This window comes from Oncorhynchus masou, chromosome 29, assembly GCF_036934945.1.
Source record: "Oncorhynchus masou masou isolate Uvic2021 chromosome 29, UVic_Omas_1.1, whole genome shotgun sequence".
Classification (NCBI taxonomy): Eukaryota; Metazoa; Chordata; class Actinopteri; order Salmoniformes; family Salmonidae; genus Oncorhynchus; species Oncorhynchus masou.
The window spans coordinates 76381047-76408989 of NC_088240.1; the positions used below are offsets into that span (position 1 = coordinate 76381047).

General features: G+C 42.8%; 3 protein-coding genes and 1 long non-coding RNA gene across 12 annotated transcripts in view; 2 read left to right on the forward strand and 2 right to left on the reverse strand.

The window, feature by feature from the left end:
• The window catches only part of LOC135520577 (tyrosine-protein phosphatase non-receptor type 6-like), a 50916-nt gene extending 48740 nt beyond the window's left edge, over nt 1-2176 (forward strand). For all 8 annotated transcript variants that reach the window (XM_064946230.1, XM_064946234.1, XM_064946232.1 and 5 more), the window contains one exon: nt 1829-2176. In XM_064946230.1, the coding sequence (XP_064802302.1) occupies nt 1829-1931 (103 nt within the window). In that variant the 3' untranslated portion in view covers nt 1932-2176. The remainder of the gene's footprint in view (nt 1-1828) is intronic.
• Nucleotides 2177-2262: 86 nt separating this feature from the next.
• Nucleotides 2263-6379, forward strand: LOC135520581 (retinol-binding protein 1-like). Its single transcript, XM_064946238.1, has 4 exons — nt 2263-3231; nt 3747-3931; nt 4389-4490; nt 5928-6379. The coding sequence occupies exons 1-4, from the start codon at nt 3156-3158 to the stop codon at nt 5979-5981; spliced, it is 417 nt and encodes a 138-aa protein (XP_064802310.1). The 5' UTR covers nt 2263-3155; the 3' UTR covers nt 5982-6379.
• Nucleotides 6380-7067: 688 nt separating this feature from the next.
• On the reverse strand, nt 7068-16102 carry LOC135520580 (tumor necrosis factor receptor superfamily member 5-like). 2 transcript variants are annotated; one of them, XM_064946237.1, is made up of 8 exons: nt 15641-16102; nt 13402-13527; nt 12144-12290; nt 11617-11710; nt 11372-11448; nt 10986-11096; nt 8315-8452; nt 7068-7474 (listed from the first exon to the last, which is right to left on the reverse strand). In XM_064946237.1, exons 1-8 carry the CDS (start codon nt 15678-15680, stop codon nt 7296-7298), a joined length of 912 nt encoding a protein of 303 aa, XP_064802309.1. In that variant the 5' UTR covers nt 15681-16102; the 3' UTR covers nt 7068-7295. The 2 variants fall into 2 exon arrangements, with proteins under 2 accessions (XP_064802309.1, XP_064802308.1); XM_064946236.1 differs by having other exon boundaries at nt 15440-16099.
• An 871-nt stretch (nt 16103-16973) lies between these two features.
• On the reverse strand, nt 16974-27930 carry LOC135520584 (uncharacterized). The gene is made up of 3 exons (XR_010452409.1): nt 27822-27930; nt 24810-24944; nt 16974-18310 (listed from the first exon to the last, which is right to left on the reverse strand). It is a non-coding gene; the product is annotated as an uncharacterized LOC135520584 (long non-coding RNA).
• Nucleotides 27931-27943: the final 13 nt, after the last annotated feature.

Sequence of the window (27943 nt, forward strand, 5' to 3'; positions counted from 1 at the left end):
CAGGGTAGTATTTGGTAGGGTTAGGATATGGTCAGGGTAGTGTTTGGTAGGGTCAGGGTAGTATTTGGTAGGGTTAGGATAGGGTCAGGGTAGTGTTTGGTAGGGTCAGGGTAGTATTTGGTAGGGTTAGGATAAGGCCAGGGTAGTGTTTGGTAGGGTCAGGGTAGTATTTGGTAGGGTTAGGATATGGTCAGGGTAGTGTTTGGTAGGGTCAGGGTAGTATTTGGTAGGGTTAGGATAGGGTCAGGGTAGTGTTTGGTAGGTTCAGGGTAGTGTTTGGTAGGGTCAGGGTAGTATTTGGTAGGGTTAGGATAGGGTCAGGGTAGTATTTGGTAGGGTTAGGATAGGGTCAGGGTAGTGTTTGGTAGGGTCAGGGTAGTGTTTGGTAGGGTTAGGATAGGGTCAGGGTAGTGTTTGGTAGGGTTAGGATAGGGTCAGGGTAGTGTTTGGTAGGGTCAGGGTAGTATTTGGTAGGGTTAGGTATGGTCAGGGTAGTGTTTGGTAGGGTCAGGGTAGTATTTGGTAGGGTTAGGATAGGGTCAGGGTAGTGTTTGGTAGGGTCAGGGTAGTGTTTGGTAGGGTCAGGGTAGTATTTGGTAGGGTTAGGATAGGGTCAGGGTAGTGTTTGTTAGGGTCAGGGTAGTGTTTGGTAGGGTTAGGATATGGTCAGGGTAGTGTTTGGTAGGGTCAGGGTAGTATTTGGTAGGGTCAGGGTAGTGTTTGGTAGGATTAGGATAGGGTCAGGGTAGTGTTTGGTAGGGTCAGGGTAGTATTTGGTAGGGTTAGGATAGGGCCAGGGTAGTGTTTTGTAGGGTCAGGGTAGTATTTTGTAGGGTTAGGATATGGTCAGGGTAGTGTTTGGTAGGGTTAGGATAGGGTCAGGGTAGTGTTTGGTAGGGTTAGGATAGGTTCAGGGTAGTGTTTGGTAGGGTCAGGGTAGTATTTGGTAGGGTTAGGATAGGGTCAGGGTAGGGTTAGAATATGGTCAGGGTAGTGTTTGGTAGGGTCAGGGTAGTATTTGGTAGGGTTAGGATAGGGTCAGGGTAGTGTTTGGTAGAGTTAGGATAGGGTCAGGGTAGTGTTTGGTAGGATCAGGGTAGTATTTGGTAGGGTTAGGATAGGGTCAGGGTAGTGTTTGGTAGGGTTAGGATAGGGTCAGGGTAGTGTTTGGTAGGGTTAGGATAGGGTCAGGGTAGTGTTTGGTAGGGTCAGGGTAGTATTTGGTAGGGTTAGGATAGGGTCAGGGTAGTGTTAGAATATGGTCAGGGTAGTGTTTGGTAGGGTCAGGGTAGTATTTGGTAGGGTTAGGATAAGGTCAGGGTAGTGTTTGGTAGGGTCAGGGTAGTATTTGGTAGAGTTAGGATAGGGTCAGGGTAGTGTTTGGTAGGGTTAGGATAGGGTCAGGGTAGTGTTTGGTAGGGTCAGGGTAGTATTTGGTAGGGTTAGGATATGGTCAGGGTAGTGTTTGGTAGGGTCAGGGTAGTATTTGGTATGGTTAGGATTGGGCCAGGGTAGTGTTTGGTAGGGTCAGGGTAGTATTTGGTAGGGTTTGGATAGGGTCAGGGTAGTATTTGGTAGGGTTAGGATGGGGTCAGGGTTGGGTTAGGATATGGTCAGGGTAGTGTTTGGTAGGGTCAGGGTAGTATTTGGTAGGGTTAGGATAGGGTCAGGGTAGTGTTGGGTAGTGTTTGGTAGGCTACTACTAACTGAAGATCTAAAGAGTGCTCCTCTTCTTACACACAAAGAGGCCTACATTTTTATCTCTCAGCTATTTGAGGCTGCAGGTTTCTAACATTATGTCCTCTCTCTTGTACTGTCTCTCTTTTAGAAACAAGGAACAGGAATTGTATGAAAACCTAGCCAAAGGAAAGAAAGATGTGAAGAAGCAGAAGTCAGAGGAGAAGAAGAGTGGCTCCGTGAGAAAACGATAGAGGATGAGAGAGCTGTGTCCTGATGATTTAATATTGAATTTGATATTAACTTTTTATTTTAAAAGATTTATTTGAGTGTCTTTTTTATATCAATCGATAAAGTTGTCTGTGATATAATTAAGATTATAAAGCAAAGTACTGATAGATTTGGGCCCTGGGCCGTGAACCATGGAACCATTCTGCACCCATGCAAATGGTAATGTATTGACATTTTTGCTGACAATAAAGGCTCAGAGTAATATGCATTCATTTCTTTCTTCATCACAATTGTATTGTATCCATGGGTGCAAATCCTCTAGAATATTCTACAATGAATATAATAAAATGCCATGACCACGGGATCTAGCACATCGGGGACACACCGCCATTCCAATGAAAGTTTTAGATAAGACATATCTCTATGAGCTATTATGTTAATAGACTAACATTGGCAACATCACTGGGCTCCCCCAGAGTCGCCGACGACCCGCAGTGACTGCCCCCAGTGAGAGGAAAACATTGAGCGAGATGAATGAACTTTCCCCCGCCTCCCTCTTCTCCGCATGTGGTACAGAACACAGTCTGCTCTCCAAACAGTGATAGATAGTGAAGGAGAGCGAGGGAAATTTTGAAAACGTTTGTGTGTGTAATGTTTACTGTTAATTTCTGATAGCTTATTTCACTTTTGTTGAATGTTTTTCACGTTTTGGCAATGTTTCCCATGCAAATAAAGCAATTGTGAATAGAGAGAAGGCCGTTTAATTAACGCGTAAAGGGCACAGACCTACCCAGCTCCCACTTTAGGAAGAGGATTAGTGGAATAAAAACGGCTCGCATAAAGCTCCGTAAGGAAGAGTTTACACTTTCCGAAAGGAGGGGAGAGGGAGCGAATAGGGAACCTAAAAGGGCCGTGGCAACGTCAGCATCAACAATCGATACCCGGGAATTGAAGGAGTGAATAGAGCAGAGGACAGTCGTTGTGGATACTGCCGCCGCTCTGTTGAAAACATTCCAGCAGCTCAATCATTCCATTATCGCGTTGCAGTTTTGCGTAAAACCGCATACCTTCTGACTGACACTAGCAGATTGAGGGTTAGCTCACAGGTCGTATTATTATTATTGAACAATACGGGAGTAGTGGGAGCAGTGAAAAGAACAGAGAAGGATAATATCTGTAGAGAAGAGGCAACACTGTAGGTTACAGTTTTCTTTGTTGAGTTCCTCTGCAAAACTAAAGGCTAAAAGATGTCTAAACCAAATTACACAGGAACCTTTCACATGGTGTCTCAAGATAACTTCGAGAACTACCTCGCAGCTTTGGGTAAGATTATATGAATCGTAATGTCTTTGTCTGTTACCACATATATTAGCTACAAATGCGTCATTGTTAAAAAGTGTCAAATTCTGTAGTTGTAATGTGTAAAATGACACGTGTTAAGAGCTTAATGTACCTCTGCAACTTGCCTCCTTTCATTTGAATTTAACACGATTCATTCATTCTATTTTACTGAATTTAAAATATGTTTTTCCTTTGTTTGCCTACTTGCTTTGAGATTTAATTTGAGGGGTAGTGACTCATCGAAAGGTTTGCCGTTTCCATTCCCAGAGCCGAGTGATGGATCATCATGGCGCCTTAGCCTGTAAATGACCCTGGACACAGACAGGGTTGTGTGTGTGCCTCTGTGCGTGTGTGATATCTGGAAACATTAACAGGACATGTAAAATTACAGACACAGCTGTAGGTCAGAGATGTTGCCTCAGATACACTACCTCATTACTAGAATGGCAAGGTTTTATGTTTGGTTGATTCATTCTCTCCCTCTCTCTCTCCGTCAGATATAAATTTTGCCCTGCGGAAGATAGTGTGTATGTTGAAGCCCACTAAACAGATAGTCCACGACCCGGCCACGGGCAGTATGAAGATCCGCACACTCACCACCTTTAAGGACTTTGATATGGATTTCAAACTGGGTCAGGTCTTCACGGAGGACCTGGGACCTGTGGATGGAAGAGTCTGTCAGGTGTGTGTGTTTACAGTTCTACATGTATGGTTGGGTGGGTGGTCTCTGTGTTCTTCATCATGTGCTGTTAGTAAAGACAGTGGCTAAATGTATTTATTTTATTTGGTGATGTTTTCCCTTATGTTTGTCTGTTTCATGGCTTGTTCAGATTTGTACAAATTCTCTCTAATTGGCTTCATATACGTGTACTTGTCATACTACTTTGCTTTGTTTGGGTGAATAGACGTTTTGCCAGCTGTGTGTGTGTGGCTATTTTGGCACGTCTATGAGAGTGTACCACCTGTTGTTTTCCTGTCACAATCACCCCCGTTGCTTGTTTTCAGACCGGGCCAAACTGAGAGTGGTTCAAGGCAATGGTTGTGTGTGTTCTTTTATGTTATTTTGCAGACCACTGTGTGTGTGTGTGTGTGTGTGTGTGTGTGTGTGTGTGTGTGTGTGTGTGTAACCCTGTTTTTAGACCACAGTGGACTGGGAGGGTGATAAGCTGGTGTGTGTTCAGAGAGGAGAGAAGGAGGGAAGAGGATGGACACACTGGCTGGAGGGAGACAAGCTACACTTGGTGAGAATGGAGGGAGGGATGGATTAACAGAGGGGGATAAAGATTGGAAGGGAATTGGAATGGAGGTGAACACAAGGCTAGAGCAAGGGAGGAAAGTAGGAAAGATTTGGGAGGAAAGAAGATGCTGGGATTGATATACCATTTTGAAAGTGGGGGATACGCAAATCAGATTTGGTAATGGAAGTTATTCGCTGCCTACGTTGTATGCGTGCGTGTGTTTGTGTGAGAACAAATGAGATCCTTCTAAAAGAAAATAGGGGGTGTATGGCCCTCAAACCTCCTTATTTGTTGCCTGTACATGGAAAAGAAATGTGTGGGGCCCGAAGGAGGAGAAAGAAACGGAGGAAAACACTGTTAAGAGTCTTCAGGGTGAAGGAATGAACAGGAAGAATAAGGAAAGGTAATTGTTCGTTACCATTTTAATGAGCTAAATACAGACTTCAACAAGACTCTTCATAGTGAAGGGATTGGGAGGAGAATCACAAGCTTCTGTTTATGCCTGTGCTTGAGATGGACTTTAGCTGGGAAATCTGTTTGTGCTTGTGATTACATGCAAATGCTGATTACGATTTCAAACAATCAAGCATTGTTTTGTTCAACAGCTCCCAAATGCTTCTAAAAACAGATTTCCCAGCTAAAGTCCATCTGAAGCACAGGCCTAAACAGAAGCTTGTGATTCTCCTCCCAATCCCTTCACTATGAAGAGTCTTATTGAAGTCTGTATTTAGCTCATTAAAATGGTAACAAACAATAACCTTTCCTTATTCTTCCTGTTCCTGCCCATTCCTTCACCCTGAAGACTCTTTGCTTGTGATTACATGCAAATACTGATTACGATTACAAACAATCAGCATTGTTTTATTAAACAGCTTCTAATAGAAAACAATACCTCATTGATATTTTGTTCAATTCCGAAAGAGACGTTTGGAAATAAATGTCACTGGGGATCATGCAGTAAATGGTGGATTTGGTGAGTAACACAAGAAAAGGGGGAGGGAGGGGGGGGAGTGGGATTGAGAGCTGGGAAGTACATGTGTGGGGGGGTGGAGATAAGGAAGGGAGAGAGAGGATTACGGAGTCCGGAGAGAAAAGAGCACAGCGTTTTTATTGTGACTGAGTCCATTAATGATCTTTTCTCACCCACGCACCCACCCACCCACGCACGCACGCACTCACCCACCCACGCACTCACCCACGCACGCACGCACTCACGCACTCACTCACCCACGCACTCACCCACGCACTCACCCACGCACGCACTCACCCACACACTCACTCACCGACCCACGCACGCACGCACTCACCCACCGACGCACTCACTCACCCACACACTCACGCACCCACCCACCCACGCACTCCCACACTCACCCACCCAAACTCCTCCCTCTTTTCTCTTTCTCCACCCTCTTCTCAACCTGTCCTTTTTTTGCCCTCTAGGAGATGAGAGTTGGAGATGTGGTCGCCAGGCAACTCTTCAAGAAGGCAGACTGAAACCACTGGGAAGGATCCCTTCATCAACTCAACATTCATGATTCTCATTAGAAAAGTCTAGGACTTGGTATATAAGTGCCAAAGTTTTTTTTTAAATATGATCTTCATTGTTTTAAAAACCATTACTTAATGGACAACATTTAACATTTAAGATATTTTTAATTAGTGTGCTATTTCACTGTGGGAAAGATTGTCAATGATCAGTTTTGAATTTGTCATGGTACAGTGCAGGTGAACTGTGTAAACATTCCCAATGCGTTTCCTCATATATCACTACGATAGTTCCCAATGCCATTGAATGTTCCCTTTTGTGTTGAATGTGGCTGTTCTGTGTCCAAATATACCACCTGATGCTCCACACTACAAATACAGATGTTGCCTCTTTATGGTACCCATGTTCTAACTCTTCCCTTCAATGTGTATTTATGTGTACGCTGTGATCGAAAGTCAGTTCAGCATTTTTCACTCCCATTGGTTTAGTTATTGGGGAAGGTGTGCTTACCCTTGGTCTGTGCCTAAAGGGCTGTGTTTACACAGGCAGCCCAATTCTGATCTTTTTGTTTAACGAATTGGTCTTTTGACCACTCCGATCAGCTCCGAAAAATATCTGATGTTATTGTTTTCCGCTGGTCTTTTGACCAATCTCAGACTTGGGCTGCCTGTGTGAAAGCAGTCCGCAACTGATTTCAGTTGGCCTGCATTTATCTGGAAATGCTAGCTGATAACACTAGAGGGCAGGGTAAAGCAGTTTGAAGTATGGTAGCCTCTGCTACTCCTATCCTACAGGGGGCGACAAACACTTAATTAATCAGTGTCCACTCGGGTGTTGCTACATTTAGATTCTGTACTTTGCTAAAGCGTCAACTGTTTTGACAGAATTTTCAATGCTGTTGTTAAAACATCATTGAACAGATGCTGTGATGTCAAAATGAATATCTATCTATATACATCTACTTCAACAATCTCTTTTCCACCACAGTGATGTTCATATCAAGCTACTGAGGACAACACGTCTTCGTTAGGGGAATTCCAGCTGCCCTGGGCTTTGAAAGTTCCTTAGAAAAATGTAAAATAGAGAAGCTATGATGACATTTGACCTCAGGGGTTACACTTTATTTAAGCCGTCCCCAACAGTTTTTTTCAATGACCTAAGAAACAAAGAATGTTCATAGGATGTTCAGTATATTTGCATTGCAGAGAGAAGACTTTACAAAAGGGATTGTATCCAGGAACCTTCAAGGAGGAATCTGCTCAGTTATTTTCCCATGTGGGTCTTGTTCATTGAAAAAAGTAATATTTAGTTGAAAATCAGAATTAAGTCCCTGGCCACTCATCTTCCTGTGGCTCTGATAGGTAGCGGGAGGGTCTGATGTCATTTCCTCTCATTCCATTACTGTGATCCGATTGGCTGAATCGCTCTGTTGTCATTGTTATGGTGGTGCCATCGGCCTCAACTTCACAGTCTGAAGTATAGCCGTTTACCTGAATAACAGCTGGGATACACAAGGGAAATAGTATGACCACACAACAATAACCCTCCTCCAACCTCACGTAGTACAGCATTTATCATTCATGAAGCCTACACAAGCCCCATCTCATCATCTCCATAGAGGTAACAATACATCTGTATTTTAATGATTTGATTTAGGCTCTTGCAAATGGAGAAATAGCTCATCCTGATTGTTGATTATATGGGCAGCCTCAGTTTAGATTACATTACATCTGATCCATTCTAAGTGAGGAGAGTCATCACATTATTGATCATTGCATCACATTATTGATCATTGGGAAGCTGCAGAACTACTATGAGTGATGGATATGGTGTAATATAGACGAATGAACAGGTTTATCACATATAGCGACTCCACATGGAAACAATGTGTTTTTGGTGATGCGATTTGTCAGGAGATGATTTAAAGGGGTAGTTCATCAAAATGTCTAATTTAATTTATCTTATGGATACCTTGTACTCGATTCAATCCATATTGTCGAAGTTCAGCACTATGGCGCTGAATTACGTGCTTGAAATTGAAAGGTAATTTCCAATTGAGCTGACATCGCTTAGGGGAACGTTGCCTTTAAATTTCAATTGCTCTATAGAGATGAACCTCAGCTATATGGATTGAATCGAGCCCTTAAACCATGGTACCATGGTATCCAGGGTCCCATCACTCATATTGTTCTGCACTCTATGATGCTAATGCTAACCTGTAGCTCAGCAAACAAACCCAACTTACTCTCTGGGTGTACTGAATACCTCCTTTCTTGTGCACTAGAGGAGGTACATTTGTAATTGTGGTGAACTATTCCAACTACCACTGAGGGACTTTCACCTGTGTTGATGAAGAGTGGCTCAGTGGCTTTCTGGTCCAGGCTCCAATGGCTGTTGCACTCGGTGGGGAACTTGAGCTCAGCTGGAGCGAAGGAAGGAGGTGCAGGCTCTACAGGAATTCCAGGACCACTGGAGTTGGCTACAGACAAGACAGGCAGACAGACATGAGATCACTGAGTAGCACTATCAACATTCATATACTTGCTGTATCTTATCTGACTTGTTATTGTGGGGAAGTCCAACCACCACTGGTGAAGCATTGATAAATAGGACAGTCACCAAATGTGTCAACCGGTGACGCCAGTGTACTTTACACAACACTTTCTTGCTATGAGTTAGCTGACTGAAACGTGTCATGTGGTTTTCCAATAACCGTGTCAAGCTCAACATAGAACAGGATGTGGTTTTGTCCCCAAGTCTCACAAACTCAAGAAGCTACAGTAGAAGCTTGTTTCATACCTACTATAGTTTCCTAACTGATAATGAGTAGATGTACATGGAATCTGGAGGCAGTTGTTCTTATTTCTACCTTCACAGGGTAGTCTAACTGGTTATTTATTTCTACCTTCACAGGGTAGTCTAACTGGTTATTTATTTGGTGGAACCTACATTTAGTTTGATTTGAATTAAATATATATAAGATTGAAATGTCAATGTCAAATAACCTTCAGAAATATAATTTCAAACAACATTTTTCAAAGAGAGAATATGAGTTTGAGATCACAGATATGTGTGCCTACAATGTCCTCTCAATTTCCCATTTTATTCTCAGCCGTTTCTCAACAAACATCTGTTTGTTTGAGATATTAGGCTGAAACATAAATGTTATAACCAGAAGCCAATAGCAGTGGTGTCTAGTGTCGCCCCTTATATAAGCTCCTGTAACTTTTATCTGCACTTGGACTCATATTGGTTGATGTGCTGTGCACTCAGCCCCTGATGGAGCATAAACATGAGCGATGCATGCGAGTTTCACTATAACTCATATTGGTTGATGTGCTGTGCTCTCAGCCCCTGATCGAGCATAAACATGAGCGATGCATGCGAGTTTCACTATAACTCATATTGTCTTTGATCTGATTAATCTCTAGAGGAAGTGGCGAGTTCCTACGTCTGACGGTGAAAAGCAATGACCTTGTTTCCTTTCATTCAATCCAAATTACGTCTAGCACCTTGACACCTAATACTTTTACAATGTGATGCATATTGTCACTGTGTAGGAGAGAAAATACACACTAAGAGTTCTCACTGCCTCTACATCTGTCACCGGGTAAAATGTACTGTACATGATCTGAAATCTGCTGGCTGGGAAATCACACAGAGAAACGAAAAGAGCATTTACTTAACAATTGGTAGGCTTAACTATCAAGTGGGGCTTTTTGAATGACTCCCAAAGAAACAAACAAGTTGTTGATAGGTTACAATGATGTATGTACAACAGCCCTCAGAGTGGAGTAGCATACAGCTGAGGTGGACTTGATCAAGCAAGTTCGCTACACTCGCATTAACATCTGCTAACCAATTTGATTTGATTTGATTTGAAGTTGATTTCACCTGTTGACTCGCTCATGCAATCACACACCTGTCAGTAATGATCAGAACTGCCCTGATAGGCTCGTTCACACTTGTTGTTTGTATTTAAAGCCTGTCAAGCCATGGCTCAGTTTCTTTCCAGTTGTGTGTTAAGAGTAAGTTTGTTTCCTATTTCCTTATTTCAGATGTATTGGTTCAATAGGTTTATCCATATCACCTTATATGTTCTATAACCTGCTCATAATGTCTCGCCTTTGTTGCAGAACCCCACAAATCCAACTTCACAAGTCCTCAATAAACAGGTGAACTATGGCACTGTCTCTGTGATTTGCAAGTACTCATGGTGACATCTATCCAACCAATGACCTATCTAGGTTCCTTAGCTTATTTTTCATGGTTCTTCAAGACGGATGATGTTTACCAGTTGTACTGCAGCAGATTTCCATCTACCACAGCAGAAAGCGTTTCATTCTCATGTGAAGGACTGTGCAGTGGTCACTGTAGGGAGTGTCAGTGGTTGATCACCCATCAACAGGACCGGGCTCTAACAGCATGACTTTGTCTCCATTCATCACGTCTTTGGGCTACCAACCTAAACAAGCACCATTGTGGTAAATGGCAGAGCGATGCTCCAGTGCTCTGGCAACACTACACCAACCCTTCCCCCAGCTACCCATATCTACTGAACCTGTAATGTCACCACTGTGGACCAGCCTTTCTTGATGCCCTGGGCCTTGGCTAATCCATGTCACAGGTTTTCAACAACCTGTGCTAATCCAAGGAGCCATCTCGCGCCTGCCTGAGGGGCAGACCCGTGCCCGTCATGGGGCAGCCTACCCCATGCTCATCCTAGCGGCCAACCTGTGTCTGTCCAAGAGGTGGCCTACCAAGTACCCATACAAGGGGACTCACGTGAGCCTGCCCAAGAAGCCTACCACGCCTACATCGCTCCTGACCAACCACCCTATTTTTCATTATTATTAAAATGTTTCACTGTAAAGTCTTGTTAAATACCTACAAATTGTTCTACAGTACAAAGAGTCCCTAGAATATGGTGGGAACTCTAGCCAATACTTACATCAAATCCACGATGAGTGCACACACACACTTTTGGGAATTGGTAGTGATGATATACGTACCTGGCATGTATGATTGACGCTTGGCCCTCCAATAGATGCAGATAAAGATTATGATGAGTGAGGTCACCACTAGTCCCGCCCACAGACTGGTAGGTAGTATCCAGTGACACCCTGAGATAGAGGCAGAGCGATAGAGGATCAATCAAAACAACCTAAAACCCAGACAATCTATATGAGGCTCTATCTGAACCATTTCTGAGGGAGAACGCAATGTGCTCTAATCTTGTTTACAGTATTAGATGTACATTACTTATGTCAAATCATTCAATGAAGAGAGAAGAGGTGGACGAAATATTGGTAAAATGCTATATATATATATATATACCATCTAGTTTTCTATATATTCTATACTACTGTGCAAGAAAAGGAGATCCTATTAGACCTACGAGATATGAAGGCACCACACACAGCATCGGTAGTCTCAGTCCCAGCACTTTTCACCTCCTTCCCTAGGTCCCCACACCTGAGAGAGGAAAGAAAGTGATTGTGAAACAGAGAAAGGAGTTTAACTCCACAGTTAACCCCGCTGTCCCACAATTGTATAAAAATGTCATGTTTTGTGTCAACCAAATGCACCTACTGAGTTGGCGTTCGATAAAAATCAGAGCCACTTTGTGTGAAGGGTTCTGACCTGGTGTGTAATTTGCAGTTTGTGGTGGCATCGTTGACGCTGTTATAGGTCCCAGGTTGGCACGGGGCACAGACTGTGTCATTCTGGGGGTTGGCTGGGGGGTTTAGGAACAAGTGTCAGACATGTCAGCTGCTCAAAGTAAAGTACATCCAGCAGATTATACAAGCACAGTAATAAGATGTTTTGTACTGACAAAGGCCCACAGTGGTTTAAACATTGACTCTGAGTGCATCTTATTAGACTACAGACTCTGATTTCTTGTCAGGTGTCTTTTCAATACCAGCCTTTGTATCTCCAACTCATGATCAGCTCATCAGAGGCAATGGTCTGTCATATTAGAACAGGGTATAGAGGTGAGGAGGCTGCTGAGGGGAGAACTGCCCTTAACAATGTCTGGAACGGAGCAAATGGAATGGCATCAAACCATCATTCCCATGACTCCGCTGCAGCCATTATCACGAGCATGTCCTCCCTAATTAAGGTGCCACCAACCTCCTGTGGTGTAGAGGTGAGGAGGCAGTTCTCACCTTGATTCACGACACCTGAACCCAGAGGGCACAGGGTCACAGGTAGGCAGTGTTCACATCCATCGTCTGTACAGTAGTAACCCGTATTACACACACATTGCCTGTCACTACTGGCTTCACACTCCCTCGATACCTTCTGGTTACTGCCTGAGAGAGGGAGAGCGAGACGGAGAGAAGAGAAGGGAGAGAAAGAGTGGGAGAGAGGATGGTAGAGGGAGATGGAGAGAAGAGAAGGGAGAGAAAGAGTGGGAGAGAGGACGGTAGAGGGAGAGAGAGACGGAGAGAAGAGAAGGGAGAGAAAGAGTGGGAGAGAGGATGGTAGAGGGAGAGGGAGACGGAGAGAAGAGAAGGGAGAGAGAGTGGGAGAGAGGATGGTAGAGGGAGACGGAGAGAAGAGAAGGGAGAGAAAGAGTGGGAGAGAGGATGGTAGAGGGAGAGGGAGACGGAGAGAAGAGAAGGGAGAGAGAGTGGGAGAGAGGATGGTAGAGGGAGAGGGAGACGGAGAGAAGAGAAGGGAGAGAAAGAGTGGGAGAGAGGATGGTAGAGGGAGAGGGAGACGGAGAGAAGAGAAGGGAGAGAAAGAGTGGGAGAGAGGATGGTAGAGGGAGAGGGAGACGGAGAGAAGGGAAGGGAGAGAAAGAGTGGGAGAGAGGATGGTAGAGGGAGAGGGAGACGGAGAGAAGAGAAGGGAGAGAAAGAGTGGGAGAGAGGATGGTAGAGGGAGAGGGAGACGGAGAGAAGAGAAGGGAGAGAAAGAGTGGGAGAGAGGATGGTAGAGGGAGAGGGAGACGGAGAGAAGGGAAGGGAGAGAAAGAGTGGGAGAGAGGATGGTAGAGGGAGAGGGAGACGGAGAGAAGAGAAGGGAGAGAAAGAGTGGGAGAGAGGATGGTATAGGGATGGATGGATGGGGTATTGAACGGGAGAGGCAGAAAAAGATGAAGTGAGGTGAAAATAATGTCAAGAGAGATGAGGTGGGATAGAGAGAGGGGATGTAAAGATGAGGAGAGAGGTGGGATAGAGAGAGGGGATGGAAAGATGAGGAGAGAGGTGGGATAGAGAGAGGTGGGATAGAGAGAGGGGATAGAAAGAGAGGAGGGTCGGGGGGAGTGAGAGAGAGCGCGAGACAGTGGGAGAGAGAGAGAGCAGGGGTGGGGAGTGAGAGAGGAGGAGTCGGATCAGAAAGGGATTATTTTAAGGAGACAGGGGAACAATGAGTGGAACTGTCAGAACAGGGAAGAGGGAGGGGGGGGGGACTTACTGGAATAGCAGACCCTACAGGGTAGACATTGTTTCAAGAAGTTTAATTCAGCAGTGTAGTATTCATGTTGACAGGTTTCACACTCTGTTTTTGTAGACTTGCCACAGTCGGTGCGAACATACTGTCCTGGAGTGAGGTTGGGAATGAGAGAATGACAGAGAAATGTGATCATCCATACCGCCACATACAGGCCACAGTATTATGCTGTCCATAGTAACATGTTCATCACAGGAGGTTGGTGTCATTTCAATTGGTGAGGATGGGCTCGTGGTAATGGCTGGAGCAGAATGAGTGGAATGGTATTATCAACATCAAACAAATGTTTTCCATGTGTTTGATGCCATTCCATTTGTGCCGTTCAAGCCATTATTATGAGCCGTCCTCCCCCCAGCAGCCTCCTGTGTGTTCATGTAGTGTTGTGGAGATAAAGGGACTGCTGTTTTCCCCTCTACACTGCAGTTCATCATTTGATAATATGGTCATGTTGTAGACAAACAGTTAATACATATAATATGAGGTGCTTGTATAATGTTCGTCTTTTAGACATCTTGCTCCAACAGCCACCTGAACAACAGAAACACACCAGTAGTCACTGACCTTTACGACAACAGAAACACACCAGTAGTCACTGACCTTTACGACAACAGAAACACACCAGTAGTCACTGACCTTTACGAAAAACAGAAACACACCAGTAGTCACTGACCTTTACGACAACAGAAACACACCAGTAGTCACTGACCTTTACGACAACAGAAACACACCAGTAGTCACAGACCTTTACGACAACAGAAACACACCAGTAGTCACTGACCTTTACGACAACAGAAACACACCAGTAGTCACTGACCTTTACGACAACAGAAACACACCAGTAGTCACTGACCTTTACGACAACAGAAACACACCAGTAGTCACAGACCTTTACGACAACAGAAACACACCGTAGTCACTGACCTTTACGACAACAGAAACACACCAGTAGTCACAGACCTTTACGAAAACAGAAACACACCAGTAGTCACTGACCTTTACGACAACAGAAACACACCAGTAGTCACTGACCTTTACGACAACAGAAACACACCAGTAGTCACTGACCTTTACGACAACAGAAACACACCAGTAGTCACAGACCTTTACGACAACAGAAACACACCAGTAGTCACTGACCTTTACGACAACAGAAACACACCAGTAGTCACAGACCTTTACGACAACAGAAACACACCAGTAGTCACTGACCTTTACGACAACAGAAACACACCAGTAGTCACAGACCTTTACGAAAAACAGAAACACACCAGTAGTCACTGACCTTTACGACAACAGAAACACACCAGTAGTCACAGACCTTTATGACAACAGAAACACACCAGTAGTCACTGACCTTTACGACAACAGAAACACACCAGTAGTCACAGACCTTTACGACAACAGAAACACACCAGTAGTCACAGACCTTTATGACAACAGAAACACACCAGTAGTCACTGACCTTTACGACAACAGAAACACACCAGTAGTCACTGACCTTTACGACAACAGAAACACACCAGTAGTCACAGACCTTTACGACAACAGAAACACACCAGTAGTCACAGACCTTTACGACAACAGAAACACACCAGTAGCCACTGACCTTTACGACAACAGAAACACACCAGTAGTCACTGACCTTTACGACAACAGAAACACACCAGTAGTCACAGACCTTTATGACAACAGAAACACACCAGTAGTCACTGACCTTTACGACAACAGAAACACACCAGTAGTCACTGACCTTTACGACAACAGAAACACACCAGTAGTCACTGACCTTTACGACAACAGAAACACACCAGTAGTCACAGACCTTTATGACAACAGAAACACACCAGTAGTCACTGACCTTTACGACAACAGAAACACACCAGTAGTCACTGACCTTTACGACAACAGAAACACACCAGTAGTCACAGACCTTTACGACAACAGAAACACACCAGTAGTCACTGACCTTTACGACAACAGAAACACACCAGTAGTCACTGACCTTTACGACAACGCTCACAGCACCTTTTCACCCCAGAAGCATCATGAAGGTATTCCTCAGTTTTGCATTCCAATACAGCCATCTCTTGTCCATTTGATGATAGTCTCTTTGTTAAAATGTTGACTCTATCATAAAGTTTGTGTTTTTCAGTAATTCTTCTCTGTAAAATTGTTACTATTCAAGTAAAACATTCTTCTTCACCATTCATGTTGTTGATCACTGGTCTCAGTTGAATGTACATCCTTTCACACTCTGCCTCTCTGTCTCCAGATCTCTCTCCTTGTTCTCTATCACTATTTCTGACTTTGACTTCTTTCTTCCGCTGACGTATCACTCACTCTTTGTCTTCTCCTCTGCTGTGTCCTCCGTCCTCTCAGTGAGAATATAGAGCTGCTTCCTCTCCTCTCTCACCCACCTCTTTCCCCCTCGCTTGTCCTCCAGAGTGGAAAGCCCCGATGCCCCTCATCTGCCCTGTGCGTCTCTCTCTCTCCTCCCTTTCCTTCCTGCCCTCCCTCTCTGGCACGAGGAGCACTGTTCTGGCTGTTTAAACTAGCTGCAGAGAGGAGGATTCTAGAGGCTGCTTTTGGCACGGTCTCCAGATCAGTATGTCCAGATGTGGCACACAATACACACCAACACAATAAGATACTTCCCCTGACCACTCCACCCCTTCCCATCACTCGCTCTCCCTTTATTGCTTTACTGAACCTTTGTTCTGATAGTGTTGTAATGCCGCTAATATGGAGCTGTTGAGAGATGTGTTTCGATGATGAGATGAGTAGATTAAGACAGAAATATATACCTCTGACTCTCTCTCTCTCTCTTCCTTCCTTCTCTCTCTCTCTCTCTCTTTCTCTCTTTCTCTGTCAATTCAATTCAATGGTTTCTTTGGGCATGGGAAACATGTTTACATTGCCAAAGCAAGTGGAAAAGATAACAAACAAAAGTGAAATAAACAATCAGAAATTAACAGTACAGATATCTCTCTCTCAACATGGAATTGACTTTGAATTGACGTCTGTGCCCAGTGGAAAAGACAGTGAGTTTGTTTATTTGCTGAGGCAGAAGTGATCCCTTCCTAATGCTAGCTAGGTGTGATTATGATTTTTCATAATCTCTTATCAAACAGAATATAAATATAAATATAACATGTAAGTTCCCCTTGCATTTACACAACACTGTGTGATATTAAAAGGCAGAAAACAAGCAACACATTTTAAGACGGCCTTATGCAACGATCGTGATTTACAGTTTCCTTCTTGGGATATGGGGTGTAATTTTCTTCTTCCTCAATGGATGTGATTATGTGAAATTAACCCAGCATTTGTTAAGGATCCTCCCCTTTAAAAGAAAATTAGCCTAAAATGACATACCCAAATCTAACTGCCTGTAGCTCAGGACCTGAAGCAAGGATATGCATATTCTTGATACCATTTGAAAGGAAACATGTTGAAGTTTGTGGAAATGTTAAATCAATGTAGGAGAATATAACACATTAGAGCTGGTAAAAAATAATACGAAGAAAATAAACAACCATTTTTTGGTATATTTATTTGTACCATCATCTTTGAAATGCAAGAGAAATACCATAATTTATTATTCCAGCCCAGGCACAATTAATATTTTGGCCATTAGATGGCAGCAGTGTATGTATAAAGTTTAAGACTGTATGTGTATGTGTAAAGTTTATTTCTGTTCAAAATGTTGTATCAAGACTGTCCAAATGTGCCTAATTGGTTTATTAATACGTTTTCAAGTTCATAATTGTGCACTCTCCACAAACAATAGCATGACACTATTTCACTGTAATAGCTAATGTAAATTGGAGTTAGTGCAGTTAGATTAACAATACTTTAAGCTTTCTGCCAATATCAGATAAGTCTATGTCCTGGGAAATGTTCTTGTTTACTTACAACCACATGCTAATCACATTAGCCTACGTTAGCTCGACAGTCCCGTGGGGGACCCACCTATCCTGTAGAGGATAGCCTGGAGACTCCATCCACCCCAAGAGCATTGACATGGCACAGAGGGGCAGAAGGAACAAACAGAGGCTGGGGGAGTGGACGAAGACAGAAAGAGAGAGAGGGGGGAGGGAAAGGAGAGAAAAGAGAAAGCTAGAGTGAGAGAAAGGGGGGGGCGATAGAGAGAGAAAGGTGGGACACAAGTTTAATAGAGAGAATGAGAGAGAAGGAAAGTATGAAGAGAAAGAGAGAGTCAATAATATAAACAAATAGACAGAGAAACAGTCAGACAAACAGAAATAACAAGCGTGAGATGCATGAGAATATCAAATCAAATCAAATGTATTTATATAGCCCTTCTTACATCAGCTGATATACATCAGCTATATCAAAGTGCTGTACAGAAACCCAGCCTACAACACAAAACAGCAAGCAATGCAGTTGTAGAAGCACGGTGGCTAGGAAAAACTCCATAGAAAGGCCAGAACCTAGGAAGAAACCTGGAGAGGAACCAGGCTATGAGGGGTGGCCAGTCCTCTTCTGGCTGTGCCAGGTGGAGATTATAACAGAACATGGCCAAGATGTTCAAAGGTTCATAGATGACCAGCAGGGCAAATAATAATAATAATCACAGTGGTTGTAGAGGGTGCAACAGGTCAGCATCTCAGGAGTAAATGTCAGTTGGCTTTTCATAGCAGAGCATTCAGAGTTAGAGACAGCAGGTGCGGTAGAGTGAGAGAGTCGAAAACAGCAGGTCCGGGACAAGGTAGCATGTCCAGTAAACAGGTCAGAGTTCCATAGCCACAGGCAGAACAGTTGAACCTGGAGCAGCACAACCAGGTGGACTGAGGATAGCAAGGAGTCATCAAGCCAGGTAGTCCTGAGGCCTGGTCCCAGGACTCGGGTCCTCCGGAAGGAGAGGGAGAGGGAGAGAGAATTAGAAAGAGCATCCTTAAAATTCATACAGGACACCGGATAAGACAGGATAAATACTCCAGACATATCAGACTGACCCTAGCCCCCCGACACAAACTGTTGCAGCATAAATACTGGAGGCTGAGGCAAGAAGGGTGGGGAGACACTGTGGACCCGTCCGACGATACCGCTGGACAGGGCCAAACAGGCAGGATATAACCTCCACCCACTTTGCAAAAGCACAGCCCTCACACAACTAGAGGGATATCTTCAACCACCAACTAACTACCCTGAGACAAGGCTGAGTATAGCCCACGAAGATCTCCCCCACGGCACAAACCTGAGGTGGGGCGGAAAACCCGGACAGGAAGATCACGTCAGTGACTCAACCCACTCAAGTGACGCACCCCTCCAAGGGATGGGATGGAAGAGCTCCAGTAAGCCAGTGACTCAGCATCCCTTAATAGGGTTAGAGGCACAGAATCCCGGTGGAGAGAGGGGAACCGGCCAGATAGAGACAGCAAGGGCGGTTCGTTGCTCCAGTGCCTTTCCGTTCATCTTCACACCCCTGGGCTAGACTACACTCAATCATAGGACCTACTGAAGAGATCAGTCTTCAATAAAGACTTAAAGGTCGAGACCGAGTCTGCGTCTCTCACATGGATAGACAGACCATTCCATAAAAATGGAGCTCTATAGGAGAAATTCTAGGGACAGAAAGGAGGCCTGCGTCTTGTGACCATAGCATACGTGTAGGCACTAACTGAAGTTTATTTAGTGCTTTATCCGGGTACCCGGAAAGTAGAGCATTGCAGTAGTCTAATCTAGAAGTCACAAAAGCATGGATTAACGTTTCTGCATCGTTTTCGGACAGAAAGTTTCAGATTTTTGCAACGTTACAAAAATTGAAAAAAGCTGTCCTTGAAATAGTCTTGATATGTTCGTCAAAAGAGAGATCACGATCGCAGAGGTCCTTCACAGTTGATTTGAGACGACTGTACAACCATCAAGATTAATTGTCAGATCCAACAGAAGATCTCTCTCAACACAGTAGAAGCCTCATTCAAATTTCTATAGACGGTTGACATCTAGTGGAAGCCCTAGGAAGTGAATCTTCATTCATATCCCAATGTGATTTAATAAGGAATGGGTTGAAAATTTACCAACCTCAGATTTCTCACTTCCTGGTTGGATTTCTTCTCAGGTTTTTGCCTGCCATATGAGTTCTGTTATACTCACAGACATCATTCAAACAGTTTTAGATACTTCAGAGTGTTTTCTATCCAATACTACTAATGCTATCCATATATTAGCAACTGAGACTGAGAAGCAGGCCGTTTACTCTGGGCACCTTTCATCCAAGCTACTCAATAGTGCCCCTGCAGCCATAAGAAGTTATTAATGCGAGTGTAGCGAAATGCTTGTGCTTCTAGTTACGACAATGTAGTAATATCTAACAAGTAATCTAACAAATACACAACAACTACCTTATATACACAAATGTAAAGGACTGAATGAGAATATGTACATATAAATATTTGGATGAGCGATGGCCGTGCGGCATAGGCAGGATGCAGTAGATGGTATAGAATACAGTATATACATCCGAGACTAGTTTTTTTGTATTGTATTTTTATTTCACCTTCATTTAACCAGGTAGGCCAGTTGAGAACAAGTTCTCATTTACAACTGCGACCTGACCAAGATAAAGCAAAGCAGTGTGACAAAAACACAGAGTTACACATGGGATAAACAAACGTACAGTCAATAACACAATAAAAAAAATCTGTGTACAGTGTGTACAAATGAAGTAAGGAGGTAAGGCAATAAATAGGCCATAGTGGCGAAGTAATTACAATTTAGCAATTAACACTGGAGTGATAGATGTGTAGATGAGGATGTGATGTACCATTCCAGTGTTTTACTTGCTATATTGTATTTACTTTGCCACCATGGCCTTTTTTTGCCTTTACCTCCCTTATCTCACCTCATTTGCTCACATCGTATATAGACTTGTTTATACTGTATTATTGACTGTATGTTTGTTTTACTCCATGTGTAACTCTGTGTCGTTGTATGTGTCGAACTGCTTTGCTTTATCTTGGCCAGGTCGCAATTGTAAATGAGAACTTGTTCTCAACTTGCCTACCTGATTAAATAAAGGTGAAATAAAAAATAAATAAAAAATGTGCAAGTAGAAATACTGGTGTGCAAAAGAGCAGAAAAACAAAAACAAATATGGGATGAGGTAGGTACTGGTTGGATGGGCTATTTACAGATGGGCTGTGTACAGCTGCAGTGATCGGTAAGCTGCTCTGACAGCTGATGCTTAAAGTTAGTGAGGGAGATGTAAGTCTTCAACTTCAGTGATTTTTGCAATTCGTTCCAGTCATTGGCAGCAGAGAACTGGAAAGAAAGGCGGCCAAAGAGGTGTTTGCTTTGGGGAAGACCAGTGAAATTTACGCGTGCTATGGGTGGGTGTTGCTATGGTGTTGCTATGGTGACCAGTGAGCTGAGATAAGGCGGAGCTTTACCTGGCAAAAACTTATAGATGACCTGGAGCCTGTGGGTTTGGCGAAAAATATAATTTGTAAATGACATAATGTAGGATATGTAAACATGATTAAAGTGCTCTCATTTAAAGTGACTAGTGATACCTTTATTAAGTCCATTTATTAAAGTGGCCAGAGATTTGAGACTGTATGTTTGCAGCAGCCTCTCTATGTTAGTGGTGGCTGTTTAACAGTCTGATGGCCTTGAGATAGAAGCTGTTTTTCAGCCTCTCGGTCCCAGCTTTGATGCACCTGTACTGACCCCGCCTTCTGGATGATAGCGGGGTGAACAGGCAGTGGTTCGGGTGGTTGTAAGCGGTGGTTCGCGCTTTCAGTTTTGCGCAAATGCTGCCATCAATCCAAGGTTTCTGGTTAGGAAAGGTTTTAATAGTCACAGTGGGGACATCTCTAATGAACTTGCTAATAAACTTGCTCAACGAGTCAGTGTATACATCAATATTATTGTCTGAAGCTGTCCGGAACATATCCCAGTCCACCTGACCAATCTTGATGCGTGGAATCCGATTGGTCAGACCAGCATTGGATAGACCTGAGCACGGGCGTTTCCTGTTTCTGACTATAGGCTGGGAGCAACAAAATGTAGTCATGGTCAGATTTGCCAAAGGCAGGGCAGGAGAGAGCTAGAGTGGCACCTGCTAGAGTGGCACCTCTTTCTCTCCTCTTGCACTTTATCAGCTCCGGTTAATAAAGTACATTAAAAAATAATCGGACCCGGTCTGGATCAGACCAAGTCTATACAAAAAGGGTCTAGTTGTCCTCAGGTCCGTTCGGAACGGGTCTTTGTATTTAAAACATTTATTTATGCATATCGGGACTGGGTGGGAAAGCCCCAGGTTCATTTCAGAACAGGTACAGCTGTTCTCTAATATCAAGTACAAACCCAGATGAGCAGCCAAGTCAGAAAGATGCTGCTATTTTTATTAACACAATCGCCTCACCTTATCTTCATCGCTGGTATTTCCATTCAGCACATGTGCTGCAGTCATGATCCAGTGGTCCCCAATAACTATCCCTCCTCCTCTACCATTTACTATCAGCAACACCTGCCAGGGGAAGCATCCAGCTGGTGCTGGCTTTCCCCCAACAATCCTTACAATCCCTGGGAGGTTCACTGTAAGAAGTCCACACACTAGGGACAAAGAGGGACACAAGAGGCACACATAGACAGCTACACTCACAATAACTGCTAACCATGTGTATGTGACCAATAACATTTGATTGGATTTGACAGTGACAGTTGACTAAGGAACACTCACATCCATTCATTCATATTGTAAAACACATGCACATTCACACTTAGAAACACAAATTGTCTTCTTGCTGTATCTCATTTCAAAATGTTCTCCTTTCCCTTTAAGGAGGGTACATATTTATTATGAGATACCTGGGGTACATTGGAGAATCAGATAGTTGTTCTGATCATCTTTCCACTTTGTGACCAATGAGCATGTGAAACTAGCTATTTTTTATTTTACTTTTATTTTACTAGGCAAGTCAGTTAAGAACCAATTCTTATTGTCAATGACGGCCTAGGAACAGTGGGTTAACTGCCTTGTTCAGGGGCAGAACGACAGATTTGTACCTCGGGGATTCGTCAGTTCGGGGATTCGATCTTACAACCTTTCGGTTACCAGTCCAACGCTCTAACCACTAGGCTCCGCTGTACATTGAAAGAGTGTCATTAGAATGTTGTAATTGCTGTGAAATATATTTTCAATTGCAAAAAAATAGAGTTAACAGCTGTTTGAGGCTGGTGGGCCAAAACCAAACGTAAAAGGCTCAAGAGTGAGTCTCCGCCAGGGAGGTACAATGATTCTCCACAGTATACAGCTTGTTTTCTCATTTAAATTGAAATTGAGCAAAGTGTAGACTTTTAGCAATCAAAGGAGATGAATGTGGATGACAGGAAAAGGAGGACCGAGCACGCCCCTATTCTCATCGACGGGGCTGTAGTGGAGCAGGTTGAGAGGTTGCAAATTTTATTGGTCACATACACATGGGTCGGCCTCTAGGATAAAACAGATGTTAATGTGAGTGTAGCGAAATGCTTGTGCTTCTAGTTACGACAATGTAGTAATATCTAACAAGTAATCTAACAAATTCACAACAACTAAGAGTGATTCTCCGCCAGGGAGGTACAATGATTCTCTGCAGTATTCAGCTTGTTTTCTCATTTAAATTGAAATTGAGCGAAGTGTAGACTTTCAGCAAATAGGGAATTGATTTCCAATAAATAACAAAGCCACAAAGTCAGAACATCTTTCTCATTTTGATGACAGATGCCACTCCGGTGGGAGAAATCAATAGGCGGATATCACAGCCAATAACAACTCTGGTGGGTAAGTAATAATGTAAAACACGATCATTCCACTATTACTGCACATATATTATGGACATTTTCTAAAATTACAATGCAAAAATGATTAAATAAATCCTATGTCTAGCACCTATATGTTTCTTTACATTGATATCTTTAAAAAAATAAGGAAACTATTTACATTCACTTTTTTACTATGTAACGCTAATGCTTAAAATAACCATAAAACACCTTCTCATGGACTAAAGGTCAGATTCACTCCAAATTTGATCTTTGCACTCATCACAATAGTCCCTAACAACTTTGAGAAAATAACAGTGATGCATTCAAAGATGACCACACTATACCAGTAGATGCATATTAGCACATTCGCTAATATGCTAAAATATGCTAAAAAATACTTTAAAATCATGAATGATAGGATCAAATGACACTAAATTTGGAATGTATGCCCATGGTATATACCTTAAGTTAGCTAAGGGATAGTCAAAAGTTATTGACTAATTATTGAGTTATTGACACACATTTTACATGTCCATTTAAACCACTGTAAAACCCAATCCAGAGAGGCCTATCAACTTGAAACTTGTCAACGCTAACATGGACATCCCTACACTTAGAAAAAGGCATTCCAAAATGGTTCTTCGGCTGTCCCCAAAGGATAACCCTTTTTGGTTCCAGGTATAATCCTTTTTGGTTCCAGGTAGGACTCTTTTGTGTTCCATGTAGAACCCTCTATGGAAAGGGTTCTACCTGGAACCAAAAATGATTCTTCAAAAGGGTTCTGCTATGGGGACAGATGAAGAGCACTTTTAGGTTCTCGATTTTTTTCCTGAGAGTGTAAGATGAACCACACTGAATTTGGTATTGATTTCTCAAAAAACAAAGAAACTATTAGGGAAAGGGAAAGGGAGATACCTAGTCAGTTGTTGAACTGAATGCATTCAACTGTCTTCGCATTTAACAACTCATTCTTTGCATATGTAACGTTAATGCTAAAATGCTGCATTCATCATCTTCGTTAATGCTGCATTTATCTTCTTCTCATGAAAAATACATTATTAGATTAGCTCCAGATTTTCAATTTAGACTCATTACATCAATCTTTAATGATTTTGAGAAAAAATTGTTGCTGCATACAAATATGGCGCAGTGTACCTATAGATGCACGTTAGCACACATGCTAATGCTAAAAATACTCTACAAATCCTCTTCTCATGAACCATAAATCAGATTGACTCAAGATATGGTAATAAAACTCATTGAATTAGCCTCTAATCATTTGAGAAAGATAATCAACTTACCTGCGTCATTCTCAACTGGCCAACCTGGATAAATAAAGGTGAAAAAACCCACAAAAAAACCTTGTGGTATTGAGAGATAAATATGGTATCGCTTTTACTGATTGCACATAAAGGAAGATAGATCCTATATGATTGGGTGCTTGCTTTGTTATCCAACTGATCTTGTGTCCTTTCTATCATCCCGTGAACCCCGTTCATTGCTACTTGCAGCTATATTTAATATTGAAATGTAATAAAAAGATGGGACTCATTATGGACTTCACATTGTTAAAAATATATGATCGTAAAAAGTCTCACCATTAACTCTTTTAGAGAGAGTGTAGTACAGCTCATTGCAGTGGTAATAACTGACTGAGAGATGCTGGTTCTGAGAGCTAGATATGAACGTCACCCCTCCATTCAGCAACGGTTCGGGTTCCCCATAGTCAATTACTGCAGAGGAGAGAGAAAGAAACATCATCACCATCATCATCATCATCTTTACCCTAGAGAGGGATGGTGTGGTATCTTGAAATATGGAGCTGTATGAGCAAGTCATAAAGTAGTAGTCATTATCATCTTTGCCGTTGTTATCACAATTGTTGTCATTAACATGAGCAGGCTCATCATCATCATCATCAGAAGCAACAGCAGATTCCACATTATTATTATTATACAATAACACAGTCAAAGCACTCACACAAAACATTAAAACACACAAACACATCTGTAATAGTTCTATTTTAGAATGTTTTAGAATCTTCATCCTCTATGGTATTTTTGATCCAGTCTACGTAGTTAGCCACACGCGTGTAGACCCCATATTTTTTCAAGGCTGTCCACAGTCAATCCCCCAACTGACGATCCCTGCTAGATATTCGTAGTTTACTGTTTTAGTTGACCTATGCTTACCCAATCTGACCTATCAGGTATTTAGCGTCCTTTGCTGGCAGACACAGTGGCATGATATGAGCGTGATTGGATGTTTTAGATGGATCAGGGCGATGTCATGGTCATAGTTTACATTGTTGTATTCAGGGTGAATATGGAGAGAGGTGGCCTCAAGGGGTGGAGACTGGATGAGCTTTTCCACATTGTTGTCTCCAACACCTTTGGACAGGGAAAATGAGTCACACTTAAGATAAACACTTAATCAGCAGTGACAACAGTCCATTTTTCCATTGTATCGTATCACCCCTCTGCCCAGTCATTGAAAGCAATAGATTAGGGCCTAATGAATTTATTTCAATTGACTGATTTCCTTCATTTTCTTTTATTTAATGTTAAGGGACAGTATTCTGTTGGTGAGAATGAAATACAATTCCATTATGTCTTATCTGTGTGCTGAAGGCACCTGAAGAGTTAAAGGTGCAATATGCAGGAATTGCTCTGTCATTTCCTGGTTGCAAAAATTCTAGTAGTTCGTCCCTCCACCTGAATCTCTGTACCATCTAAACCGATGTGAAATATCTTTTCAATAACCATAAATACACACTTTTACACTCATCATATGCTCCTGCTACTCCGTTCTTTATTTTACTCTATCCTGATGCCCAGTCACTTTACCCTGCCTTCATGTACATATCGACCTCAAATACCTTGTACCCCTGCACATTAATCTGGTACTAGAACTCCCTGTATATAGCTCCGTTCTTGTGTATTTTATTCCTCTTGTGTTACTATTTTTCTTTTTACTCAAATTTTTTAAAACTGCATCGTTGGGAAGGGCTCATAAGCAAGCATTTCACTGTAAAGTTTACACCAGTTGTATTCAGTGCATGTGACAAATAACATCTGATTTGATTTTAGTTTTTGGTTCCAGTCTCTTCTACAGTGATTTGCTGTGGGGAACCTGAACCATCGCTAAACCGTTGCTGAATGGAGGGGTGACGTTCATATCTGCCTCTCAGAACCAGTACCTCTGTCATTCAACACCACTGCAATCAGACGTAATACATTCTTCCTGAAGAGGCTAACCATGAGACTTTCATTGAAGGAAAGTCAGGAAGTGTGCAGGAAAGTCGTGAATTCTAAGCAAACTCCTGCTACTGTCTTGTAAACCACCAATACTGTCTGGAAAAATGTTAATAGGAGTGTTGTTCCACCAATTGGGTGCCATTTTGAGTGCTTAACTTTAAGAAAAATATTGAAGAAAAAAAACAACTTTGAACATTCTGTTATAATCCTTATGAGTCATTCGACGCACTCCATCAAAACCTGTCTGTTTAAATTAGAGATATCAGTTTATTTCTATGGGCTGCGTCTCAATCCACCACATCCGCCGGACGAATGGCCTCCCACGTCTGAGCTGGAAAGTGTCAGGGCTGTTTTAATCTCCCTCCCTTCCTCTTTATCTCCAGGGTTTGGTGTAGGAGTCTAAGCTCCAATATGTCCAGCTTCCTGTGGTGGATCAGGAAAGGTGCAGAGCTGCTGTTGCCCTGAACGATAGCGGACACAACTGGGGACTTGTTCTGTGCCGGGTCACCTGAGGGGTCAAGTCTAAATGTACAGTGGACAACGGAGGGGTGTACGTCCTGAAGGAGGCTGAACATTTTTGGTCAGCAGGGATCATTAGCTGGGCAAAAGGATGTGTATGACCTGGACAATATGGGGTAAATACCCATGTGGCTAACTACATCTGCTTGATCAAGAAGACCACGAAGGAGAAACTAGGACCAATATAAGTTGTAGTGGCAATCAATGACATCTGTTCTCTCAGCATCTCGCTTTTTGTGTCCATTAAACATGGAACCTCTATTTATTTTACACACTTCCAAATTAATCTCACAATATATGACTAATATTGCATTTACACACTGTAGTCTTAGAAAATAAAAGCTGGACGCATTTCCGAGGCTCCGATACAATAAATGCACTAAATACCAACGTTTCCACAGCTAAGCTGCCTTCATCAGGGTCTCATCTATCTAACATACTGTAGGCTGTCATATCCCATAACTACACATGACCAGGGATGTAGTTTAAAAAAGGTAGATCATCTGAATGCTATAGTGGATAGTGTTGTGTACAGTGTGTTCTTAGCAGCACTGCAGTACATCCCTGCATCATGTGACCTGAACTGACATACCCAGACCAGCATGGAGTTTGTCCCTATAAGTAAACAAAACAAACTATTCAAACAGCATTTACAGGAAGAGCACTGAACACACTTTCCTCCCACTCTCTCTCTCTCCTCCCTCCCCTTTTCTGCCCCTTCCTCCCCCTCTACCCCCTTTCCCCCGCGCCCCATCCCCCCTCCAACCTCTGGTAGATATGCATTCTGTCTTTTATAGGTTTCAATTTCGACATTAACGTAAAAAAATGTTTTACCTTTAAGAACTGGTCAATTGTAGTCTTTTAACTCCACCACCACCAATACTCTGTCTTTCGGACCCTTTCACTCTCTCTCTCCCTCTCTCTCGTCCCCCCTTCTCATTCGTCTAGTTCAGCCA

Coding starts and splice junctions, on each gene's coding strand:
- LOC135520581 (XM_064946238.1), top strand. CDS start 3,156: ATGTCTAAACCAAATTACACAGGAACCTTTCACATGGTGTCTCAAGAT. Junction 3,232..3,746: donor GAACTACCTCGCAGCTTTGG/GTAAGATTATAT, acceptor TCTCTCCGTCAG/ATATAAATTTTGCCCTGCGG. Junction 3,932..4,388: donor TGGATGGAAGAGTCTGTCAG/GTGTGTGTGTTT, acceptor CCCTGTTTTTAG/ACCACAGTGGACTGGGAGGG.
- LOC135520580 (XM_064946236.1), bottom strand. CDS start 15,521: ATGGCTGTATTGGAATGCAAAACTGAGGAATACCTTCATGATGCTTCT. Junction 13,528..15,439: donor CTGTGAGCGTTGTCGTAAAG/GTCAGTGACTAC, acceptor ACCTCACTCCAG/GACAGTATGTTCGCACCGAC. Junction 7,475..8,314: donor GCCACTCTTCATCAACACAG/GTGAAAGTCCCT, acceptor TGTGTATCCCAG/CTGTTATTCAGGTAAACGGC.